General features: G+C 38.5%; 1 protein-coding gene across 7 annotated transcripts in view; it reads left to right on the forward strand.

The window, feature by feature from the left end:
* LOC109851394 (methionine aminopeptidase 2B-like) overlaps nt 1-11,518 on the forward strand; it is a 38,864-nt gene extending 27,346 nt beyond the window's left edge. For 5 of the 7 annotated variants that reach the window (XM_020421498.1, XM_020421497.1, XM_020421493.1 and 2 more), the window contains 9 exons: nt 6,739-6,838; nt 7,011-7,156; nt 7,241-7,332; nt 7,505-7,599; nt 9,101-9,197; nt 9,530-9,603; nt 9,744-9,813; nt 10,069-10,286; nt 11,047-11,518. In XM_020421498.1, coding sequence (XP_020277087.1) covers nt 6,739-6,838; nt 7,011-7,156; nt 7,241-7,332; nt 7,505-7,599; nt 9,101-9,197; nt 9,530-9,603; nt 9,744-9,813; nt 10,069-10,286; nt 11,047-11,157 — 1,003 coding nt within the window. In that variant the 3' untranslated portion in view covers nt 11,158-11,518. Of the gene's footprint in view, nt 1-6,738; nt 6,839-7,010; nt 7,157-7,240; nt 7,333-7,504; nt 7,600-9,100; nt 9,198-9,529; nt 9,611-9,650; nt 9,814-10,068; nt 10,287-11,046 lie in introns of all 7 variants that reach the window. The other 2 variants (XM_020421495.1, XM_020421496.1) reach the window with 2 other exon arrangements.

An 11,937-nucleotide genomic window follows, 5' to 3' on the forward strand; every position in this document is an offset into this window, starting at 1 on the left:
ACCTAGAACATAACCTTTCTTGGAACCTTTTTTTATTTTTATTTAGTTCCATGTCTGAAGCTCGTATATGTGCTCATGTCACTCAAACCGTGGATAATAGGTACTTAGGCTGCAACTTTCTTGTCTGCCCTCCTCTATAGCTATTGCATTAGCCTTCATTGTAAGAAGGATATGAAATTACTGTACTAAAATTTTAGAAGCAGCTTTGTTGTAATGACTCTTTACTTGAGATGAGCAACAGCATATGAACAAATGGTGTTGGTTTTGAAGTGTAGACCCAAACCTTAGAACAAGCACACAAAGCGAAAATTCGCTAAGTGATGAAATCAGGTGAGCTCTGGTAGCTCAAGCGAACTCGGGAGAAGTTCAGGCGAACTCGAGTGTCTGGCGAGCTCTGGCATGTCAGGAGCAGGCAAGCGAGCTACACTACAGGCGAGCTCAAGCTGCAGTGCAGGCGAGCTCCAGGTGCAGGCGAAGCTGTGTTCAGGCGAAGAAGCTATCCAGGCGAGCTCGCAGACAGGCGAACTCGCAGAAAAAAACAAGTGATAGCATGTCTTTTGCCCTAGGGTTTCCCTATAAATAGGGAACCCTGAGCACAAGAAATCGTGAGAATTTTAGCAATTTCCCAAGAGAGCCTGGCGGCGGCCTTTGGAAGCTCCTGTAGCTTTTTGAGCGGAAAATTTTGAGGAGAAAATTCTCACGGATTACTATTGTGATTTTCTACAGCTATGAATGTTTGATTGAGAGATCTCAAGGAGTTTGAGTGCATCTCTTTGCAAGCTTTGTAATTTCTTTGAATAATAAAGAGATTATTGTGTGGCTCCCGATGACGTTAGTAAATTTGCCGAACCTCGTTAAACTTGGTGTTTTTTCTCTATTGATTTTTTGTTTCTCTTTCCTTGCTGCCATTGGGGTCCACATCCCCAACAATTGGTATCAGAGTACAGAAACAATTCTAAGTCAGATTCGAGTGGGAGCAATGATAGCAGATGAAGGAATGGTGAGACTAGAGAAGTTTGATGGTACAGATTTTGAGTTTTGAAAAATGCAGATAGAGTATTATCTGTACCAAAATAATCTGTATCAACTTCTCTCAGGAAAGAAGTCGGAGGGTATAAAAGAAGAAGATTGGAATCTTCTAGACAGATAAGCCCTCAGGGTTATTCGATTGGCGCTAACCAGTAATATTGTCTTAAACATTGCAAAGGAAAAGACCACGACGGGTCTTATGACAGCTCTCTCTAGTATGCATGATAAGACATCAGCCTCAAACAAAGTTCACTTGATGAGGTGTTTGTTTAATTGCGAATGAAAGCTCAGCATCTCAATGAACTCAACATAGTCACGACCCAGTTGAGTTCAGTTAAAATTGAATTTGATGAAGTGCGAGCATTGATACTTTTTTCTTCCCTAGCAGAAAGCTAGAATGTTACTGTCACGGCTGTGAGTAGCTCGTCAGGAAGTAATAAGTTAAAATTTGACGATGTGCGTGATCTGGTTCTCAGTAAAGAGATCCGACGAAGAGAGTCGGGTGAATCATCAACCTCTTTAGTATTGTATACAGAGTCAAGAGGAAGAAATTCAATGAGAGGGAATGGACGCGACAGATCAAACTACCCAGGTAGATCAAAGGACCAGAGGTCCAAATTCTGGAATCCCAGTAATTCCCATGGCTTGAAGACTATCGAGTGTTGGCATTGTGAAAAAATCGATTACAAAAATCAGTGCAAGTGTGCATAGAAGGACAAGGAGGCAAAGACAGAGGTAAATGTTACTTCCACCTCATGAGGAGATAATGCATTGATATGCTCTTTAGCGAGCAAGGAATCTTGGGTGTTAGACTCTAGAGCATCATTTCATGCTACTTCTCAGAAAGAATTCTTCGAGAAGTATATCCCCGAAAACCTTGGATATGTATATCTTGATGATGATCAACTGTGTGCTATTGTTAGCAAATGTGTAGTGAGGATTAAGCTAAACGGGTTAGTTTGAGAGTTGAAGGATGTCAGACATATTCCCGACCTGAGAAAGAACTTAATCCCAGTAGGTCAGCTGGCTAGCGATGGCTACACTACGATCTTTCATGGTGACGATGAGAAAATCTCAAAAGGCGCAATGACGATTGCTCGAGGAAAAAAAAGTGGCACCCTTTACATAACAGCAGGTGCACGTTGTTCAATCGCAGTTGCAACAGACAATGAAACTTCAAATTTGTAGCACCAGAGACTTGGTCACATGAGTGAGAAGGGGATGAAGATCATGCACTCGAAGGGAAAATTTTCAGGTCTACAATCAGTGGAGATAGACATGTATGAAGATTGCATACTTGGAAAACAGAAGAGTGTTAGCTTTTAGACAAGTGACAGAACCCCAAAGAAGGAAAGGGTAGAGCTTGTTCACTCTGATGTTTGGGGACCAACAACGTCCTCATCCATTGGTGAGAAACACTACGTGATTTTCATCGATGATCACTCTCGGAAAGTATGTCTGAAGTGTTTACTTTTTGAAGCATAAGTCTGAAGTGTTTTGAGGCTTTCAGGAGATGAAAAACTATGGTTGAGAATGAGACAGGTCTGAAGATAAAGAAGCTTAGAACCGATAATGATGGTGAATATGAAGACACTGGATTCAAGAAGTTTTGCTACGAGCACGGGATCAGAATGGAGAGAACTGTGCCCGACACGTCTCAACACAATGGTGTTGCTGAGCGTATGAATCGAACGTTGACAGAAAGAGCCAGAAGTATTCGTATATAGTCAGGTTTACCGAAGCAGTTCTGAACAGAAACAGTCAACACAATAGCTTATTTGATCAACCGAGGTCCATTGGTTCCATTAGAGCGTAGAATACCATAGGAGATATGGTGCGGAAAAGAGGTAAAACTATCACATCTAAAAGTTTTCGGCTGTGTAGTTTATGTGCATATCAGTGATCAAGGCAGGAATAAACTTGATCCCAAACCTAAGAAATGCACCTTCATCGGCATAGGGAGGATGAGTTTGGCTACCGCATTAGAGATGACGAAAACAAAAAAGTGATTCGTAGCAGAGATGTGATCTTTAACGAAAAGGTGATGTATAAGGAAAGGCATAAAACAGATGACAATGACTCAGAGCAGAATGAGTCAATATTTGCGGATATAGATGATGTCCCAAATAGTCCCGTAGAGGAACCAACTGCAGCAAGTCCTCAGCCAGAAGAACTCGCTGGACAAAGTGGTGCGCAGCAGTTCGACACCACAGTCTCCTACTCCAGCTCCTATATTAAGGTCTTTTCGGTCTCCTGTGCCTAACAGGAGATACATGAATTATCTGTTGACAGATGGAGGGGAGTCTGAATGCTATGATGATGCATGTCAGATTGGAGATGTTAGCAAGTGGAGGGGAGCCTGAATGCTATGATGATGCATGTCAGATTGGAGATGTTAGCAAGTGGAAGCTTGCTATTAAAGAAGAGATGAAGTCTCTGATCTCCAACTAGACATGTGAACTAGTTGAGTTACACATGAGGAAGAAGGTACTTCACAACAAATGGGTGTACCAGGTGAAAGAGGAGCAAGATGGTTCTAAGAGATACAAAGCCTGACTAGTTGTCAAAGGATTCCAACAGAAGGAAGGAGTTGACTACACTGATATTTTTGCTCCCGTTGTGAAGCTTAATACCATCAGATCAGTGCTGAGTATTGTAGCTATTAAATATCTTCATTTTAAGCAGTTGGACGTGAAGACCGTATTTCTTCACAAATTTGGACGAGGAGATATACATGCACCAGCCAGAAGGTTTTCTGAAAGAAGAGAAGAAGAACATGGTATGCAAACATAAGAAGAGTTTGTATGGCTTGAAACAAACCCCAGGATAGTAGTACAGAAAGTTCGACGGCTTCATGCACAAGGAAGGTTTCTAGAAGTGCAACGCCGGCTATTGTTGCTACTTCAAGAGATATAAATCCAGTTATATCATCTTACTATTGTATGTTGATATGTTAGTTGCAGGTGAAGATATTGATGATATCAGAAGGTTGAAGTAGCAGTTGTCAAAGGAGTTTGACATGAAGGACTTGGGTTCAGCTAAGAAGATCTTTGGAATGCAATCACGAGAGATAAGAAGAAATGATTCTTGCAGTTATCTCAGACAGAGTAAATCAATCGTGTTTTCAGAGATTCAACATAGGCGACGCCAAGCCAGTCAGCACATCCTTGGCCAGTCATTTTCGCCTATCAAAGTATCAGTCTCTTCAGACGGAGGAAGAGAGATTTCATGGCTAAGGTTCCTTACGTCTCAACCATTGGGAGTTTGAAGTACGTTATGGTCTGTAAGAGACCAAACATTGGCCATGCAGCGGGAGTTGTCAGCCGGTTTATGTCAAATCCAGGGAATGCTCATTGGGAAGCAATCAAGTTGATTTTGAGGTATCTACGATGCACCATAAAAAAGTGTTTGTACTTTGGTAAAGGAGAGTTAAAAGTACAAAGCTACGTAGACCAGTGTTATCAATGCGCGAGGCGCAATGCGGGGCGCAAAGCATATTTACGTGCACATGTGCAAGGCACAACGTAATGCGTGCGTCCGAGTGATGCGAGGTGCACACCGCGACAATAATTTTTCAATATATGTAATCAAGTGCGAAAGAACATGTTTTTAGAATTTATATGAAAAATATCATGATAAATAATATCTTACTACAAAATCACAATATAATGCCTTAATTTCTAATGCTAACACCCAACATTATTAGCAAGATTCATAAATTTTCAAATCAAATGTGAAATCAAGACTAATATCCAAGTAAATGATTATTTTGTTTTTTAGGATATGGAATATCAAGTATAAAGACTAGATTGAAATGCTAGCAAATAAAACTATATGAGGCTATGTACTACATGTACCCTGCACAAAGTAAGGATGTACGTGAGGCGTAAAAGGTGCTGCCATATCAGATGTGGGGCGCTTCGCCACCGCCTCGCATCGTAAGGTGCATGAGGCGCGTGCCTTTGAAAATACTAACGTAGACGTAAACCATGATAAATAATATCTTACTACAAAATCACAATATAATGCCTTAATTTCTAATGCTAACACCCAACATTATTAGCAAGATTCATAAATTTTCAAATCAAATGTGAAATCAAGACTAATATCCAAGTAAATGATTATTTTGTTTTTTAGGATATGGAATATCAAGTATAAAGACTAGATTGAAATGCTAGCAAATAAAACTATATGAGGCTATGTACTACATGTACCCTGCACAAAGTAAGGATGTACGTGAGGCGTAAAAGGTGCTGCCATATCAGATGTGGGGCGCTTCGCCACCGCCTCGCATCGTAAGGTGCATGAGGCGCGTGCCTTTGAAAATACTAACGTAGACGTAAACTTTGGAGGTGAAGTCGATCACCGAAGAAGCATCACCGATTATATATTCATTGTTGGAACTACATCGGTTAGTTGGATGTCACAGATATAGAAGATTGTCACTCTACCCACTACAGAGGCTGAGTATGTAGCAGTGACTGAAGCCAGTAAAGAGATGATATGACTTCAAGGTTTTGTTAACTGAGCTGGGATTCAAACAGGAGAAGAATGTCTTGCATAGTGATAGTCAAAGTACGATACACTTGGCTAAGAATTCAGCATTTTATTCTAGAACCAAGCATATTAGGCTTCGTTACCACTTCATCAGATCTTTATTAGAAGACGATGTGTTAACACTTGAGAAAATCCAAAGAAGTAAGAATCTAATAGATAGTAAGAATCCAACATATAGTTTTTACAAAAGCAGTGACTATTCAGAAACTGGAGTTGTGCGTAATTTCAGTTGGCCTTCACACATAGGAGATGGAAGCGGAGCCACACTTTAAGAAAGATGCTTGTTTAGAGAGCTTGATGATGACGGTTTGATCTCCAAGTGGGAGATTGTTGGTTTGGGGTGTACACCCAAACCTTAGAACAAGCACACAAAGCGAAAATTCGCTAAGTGATGAAATCAGGCGAGCTCTGGTAGCTCAGGCGAACTTGGGAGAAGTTCAGGCGAACTCGAGTGTCAGGCGAGCTCCAAGTTCAGGCGAGCTCTGGCATGTCAGGCAAGCGAGTTGCAGTGCAGGCGAGCTCCAAGTGCAGGCGAAGCTGTGTTCAGGCGAAGAAGCTATCCAGGCGACCTAGCAGGCGAACTCGCAGTAAAAGGACAAATGATAGCCTATCTTTTGAGGGTTTCCCTATAAATAGGGAACCCTGAGCACAAGAAATCACTGAGAATTTCAGCGATTTCTCCAGAGAGCCTAGCGGATGCGTATTGAAGCTCCTGCAGCTTTTTGAGCGGAGAATTTTCTGGAGAAAATTCTCATGAATTGCTGTAGCAATTTTCTATAGTTGTGAATGTTTGATTGAGAGATCTCAAGGAGTTTGAGATCATCTTTTTGCAAACTTTGTAATTTCTTTGAATAATAAAGAGATTATTGTGTGGCTCCCGAGGACGTTGGCAAGTTTGTCGAACCTCGTTAAACTTGGTGTTCTTTCTCTAGTGATTTTTTGTTTCTCTTTCCTTGCTGTCATTGGGGTCCCCATCCCCAACAAATGTGAGGGTTGCTTGGACCTTTCGTTGTTTCGTAGGATGCATTTGCATTTTGTAATTGCCTGATTATTTCTGGTAATTTTCTAATATCTTATTATTAAGATAAAAATTGAATGTTTAACTTAGATTTAAGTGAAATGTTCCTTAGTTTGGTGTAATCTTCTGACCAGTAACTTATGGAGGTTAACTTCTGAAGAAAAGAGAGAGCTGGAGCGCCTAGAAAAACCCATCCACAATTCAGTGCGCCGAGCAGCAGAAGTTCACAGACAGGTTTGATCTTTCCTGCATGCTTTTAATAGACACCTGCCTAGAAATATAGATTGTTCATGATATTTCATAGTTGACCGCTTGGTTTCTGTGCAATTTAACTTTGACCACTGTATGCCTCATATTTTCTCTAGTTTGCTTCTATCACATTTGAAAAGGTCTTGTTGATGATTAGGTTCGGAAATACATGAGGAGTATTATTAAGCCTGGAATGCTAATGATTGACATGTGTGAAACTTTGGAAAATGTGGTTCGGAAACTAATAAAAGAGAATGGTCTTGATGCTGGCATTGCGTTTCCAACAGGATGCTCTTTAAACTGGTAATATATCTTTTAAAAGCATTAGTTCTTATTTATCAGTTCTAGATCAACACCTTATGCTGCAAAAAAAATTTTTTTTACTAGGGTCGCAGCTCACTGGACACCTAATTCTGGTGATAAAACTGTGCTTCAATATGATGATGTGATGAAGTTAGATTTTGGAACACAAGTTGATGGTACTATCTACATTCTTCTATATTCTTCTCCTACCAGTCTTTTGCATCACCATGTGATTGCTTTCTGACACAAACACATATAATGATAATTAGCATAAGTTGATTTTGCCATTATAAATGAAAAGCTGTCTATATAAATATCATCCCTGAACATCATGGCTTTTTTTTTCAGGGCATATAATTGATTGTGCATTTACAGTGGCATTCAATCCCATGTTTGACCCATTGCTGGAGGCTTCACGTGAAGCTACGAATACTGGAATTAAGGCATGTTTTATATCTTGTTTATGCATTTTAAAATTTCAATTGAATGCGTCTTTTTAAGCTTAAGCTGGGCACAGGTGGAAGGATAACCATTGTGTTTAGGCATGATGATAGCTATCCGCAGTTTGTGCCTGTGGTTTAACAGACAGATGTATGTGGTTTCAGTTCATGTTGATGATTATGAAGCCTTTATAATTACGTCTTAAAAAACAACTGCTTTCTGGGGAATCTCCTCGTATCTTTGTGTATGAAGTAACAATCACGTGCTTTTTGTTAACTATGTAAGGCAGATGCTAACATGTGCATTAAAAAAAGGTTCTTTCTGGGATGTGGGGCATGTGGTTGCGCACGTATCTATGTTTGTGTTGGGTTTTGTTCCCCCAAAATTTCCTATCAAATTGCGTACCAATACAATTCCCACCACCCCCTATCCACCCACACACAACCCAATAATACGCATACGCACAAGAGAGGAGAAAAAACCACCACCACAGAAGACATCCACCCACACACAACCCAATAATACGCATACGCACAAGAGAGGAGAAAAAACCACCACCACAGAAGACATCAACCTAGAAGAGGAAAGAAAAAGATGGTCTAACGGTATTTTCTTTTTTTTAGTTAAGGATTGTTAACTTTAATGCTTTCCGTAGGAGGTTCATAGTTTCAGGTAATTTTCTTAGCACACTTCTCTTCTGCATGGTAGCTGTTTGCAATTTTTAACGCGAGAATCCCTGTTGTCAGCCATCTAATCCTAGACAACGGAAAAAGTGCACAGAAGCTATGTCCTGACGAAAAGAAGCCATTTTGCATACACACCCAAGACAGTTAAATCCAACGGAAAAGTGAAAAAGATCATTTAAAAATCTACAAGTAGATTGAGTCTAATATAGGCAAATTTTTGGTGGCTCTACTGAAACTAAATTTACAATTGTATCATTTAATATTTTCTTCAATTTATTTTTAGCATGTCCATCCCTGCAAGACCAAAACATTTCTATTCTACTTTGAAAGTAGTTTTAATAACAAGAAATGCGTTATTGAGGACTTTCAGACAGTTCTCGTTCTGTCATTCCTAATGTTCACTTAAAGTCTGCCAAATGATGCTATACTGAACAGCCAGAATGAGGGAATGGGATGCATATCCATAGTATATCTGGTGTATATGAATCGGATTTTGAGCATTGGATGAGAACAATGTCTGGTAGTTTTAAAACACATGCTATCACATAATACCTATCAAACATAATCATGAGAAAATGATAAATGATTTCCTCATTGCAGTGTACTAAGATTTATACTTGAATCGTTACTCTTGTGAAGGGGACACAAAACTGGAGCATGTTTACACTCAACGCTAGGCTCTGTTCACTTATGCAGATTAATATGTTTGTCAAAAGTTATTGAAGCTTCATAAGAAAAAGATAATATAATGACTTATTATGAAGAGATTGTCTTTCAGCTATTTCTTTCTATTAGTGTCTTATTTGTGCATACACAGGAATCTGGAATAGATGTGCGACTCTGTGATGTTGGTGCTGCAATCCAAGAGGTTATGGAATCATATGAGGTTGAAATTAATGGGAAAGTGTTCCAAGGTATAAAATTTTGTGTGATTTTCTTAAACTTTTCTTATGATATATTTAATATAACATGGGGATGGTAATATTAATCTCTTGTTTCCTTGGAAACACACATCTCCTTGGAAACACACATCTAACTGTTTCACATTATATATTTGATAGCTATTTGTAAGTTTTAAGTTGCTTGATGAGCTGATCTGATATATTTGGTTGACTGGCTGTATTGATCTTGTGTACAAATCTTGTTTCATTACTTTATGTCAATAAATCTGATATTGAGCATTAAAATTATTCGTCATTTGATTATATGTTGCTTCCTTAGGAGATTCTTTTTCACCATTTTGCAGTTAAAAGTATTCGGAATTTGAATGGACATAGCATAGGGCCTTACCAAATACATGCTGGAAAATCTGTTCCAATTGTAAAAGGTGGTGAGCAGACAAAGATGGAGGAGGGTGAATCAAATACATGCTGGAAAATCTGTTCCAATTGTAAAAGGTGGTGAGCAGACAAAGATGGAGGAGGGTGAATTTTTTGCAATTGAGACTTTTGGTTCAACAGGTAAAAGGTGGTGAGCAGACAAAGATGGAGGAGGGTGAATTTTTTGCAATTGAGACTTTTGGTTCAACAGGTATATTGACTGCTCAACCGTGTAATGTAATGTTTGTGTGTATATATTATATAAGAAGGGGAATTTTTCTCATATTACTGTTCAGATTTAACTTAACCCACATAGTTACGTGATGTATGAAAGCATGGTATAACTTGTTACTCTAGATGTAGTTTATAATAATTACATAGCTAAGTTAATATGTCGAAGACAATGCATCCAAGAGAATCATGTGACTTCAAACTCATTAATGCTATTACACGTTTCATTTTGTAGGCAAAGGATATGTTAGAGAAGACCTCGAGTGCAGCCATTACATGAAGAACTTTGATGCTGGCCATGTACCATTAAGGTTGCCTCGAGCTAAGCAACTACTTGGAACAATTAACAAACACTTTTCGACTTTGGCCTTTTGCCGGCGTTACCTAGACCGCGTTGGAGAGACAAAGTACCTAATGGCGCTAAAGAACTTGTGCGATGCTGGCATTGTTCAGGTATGTATTGCTGCTTTTGTTTTCAATTATTTAGCCGAGAGTGTATTTTTAAGTATGAAGGTTAATATGGATGATTGACAGTCTGTGCTCAGCGATGGTGGGGAGTGGGATTGGGTTGTGGGAAGCTTTAAACCCAGTAATTAGAAAAAGAAAAAGAATTAAAATGAACAGAAAGGAGAACATAAGCATTAGATGTTATTAGTTAATTTATTTCTGTTATTTCTTTATTTGATTAAGCAAATACTAAATTGCACATAATTTCTTACTGAAACTCCCTTTTCCTTCTCAACAAGTCTTATTGTTCTGTGTAATTCTGGAAAAAAGATGCAGCGCCTTGTCAGTATATGCCTCAATAACTTTACCCGCTTCATTTGAATCATACATACACACATATCTTGATAATTTTAAACATTTTTTGCAATAGTTAATTTCTTCTAACTCGGGATCCGAAATCAATTTGCTTCCCTAATTCTGAGCACAAGATGCCTTCTCACTTTTATCTTCATCCAAGTTGATTGCAGCCAAATTCATTAAAGCTTCTTATACCATATCTTTTATGCCCATTACTTTTACCCTTACTTTTGTTGTATATGGAGAATCACATATCTATTCGTCATAATATTTTCAGTTGGGGATCTTAGCCATTACATTAATTTTGTTACACGTAAATATTATGTGATTGTTCTTTCAAGTATTGAATTTTCTTGTTCTTGCAAGTAACATTATTCTCCATTGTTTGATTTGTGCATTGCTTTTGAAGCCGTATCCTCCATTGTGCGATGTAAAAGGAAGCTATGTTTCTCAGTTTGAGCACACGATTTTGCTCCGGCCAACTTGCAAGGAGGTTATCTCTAGAGGTGATGACTATTGAGTGGTTTCTGAAGTTCTTCCACATTCAAATGTTTTGCAGTCTCCAATGCTGCAATGCATCAATCAACACAGCAGCATAGCTTGTACACATGCGGTATGAGCCACAAATTGTAGCATCAGGAACATGGTTTATGAGTTTGATGTTCTAGTTTGCATACATAAGTCAGCTTGTATTTTGATCTTAGACAAATAGTTCTAAATGGTTTATAGGGCTTTATTTCGCTTGAACTCAAGAAATATGAGAAGCATGGTTGAAGGAGGATTATGATGTAATCCCTACTTCGTTCTAATTTAATAAAAGAACTTCAAGCCATATATACATTTTGATCTGAGATGATCAGTAATGATTTATGTTATCAAAATTCAGCCTCTCGGTGCGGTGATAATCATTCACAATATTCTTTTTTTTAGTACTTGTTTTATTATTATTGTTATTATTATTATTATTAAGGAATAATGGGTATGAAGTGGCGGCTTTATCTGACTAAATCGGGTACTAAAAGATAGAGTTGTGAGGTGGGTCCACACCTTTTAATGTAATTAGCAATGTGAGACTCGTCACATGATCATTTATTGGTAGTTCATTAGCAAAATGAGTTGTCATTTTATACACATTATTTCCTCATTATTAATATTGTTGAGGAGAGTACATTACAAATGATTTGTTTAACAAAAGTAGCAAGATAATTAATCATACCAAGTCAATTCCTAATCTACCCTCATAAACCCCCTTAATCCTGCACCAAACCATAACCAACCTAAACCGTAAATTCCTAATCGA

This window comes from Asparagus officinalis, chromosome 8, assembly GCF_001876935.1.
Source record: "Asparagus officinalis chromosome 8, Aspof.V1, whole genome shotgun sequence".
Lineage (NCBI taxonomy): Eukaryota > Viridiplantae > Streptophyta > Magnoliopsida > Asparagales > Asparagaceae > Asparagus > Asparagus officinalis.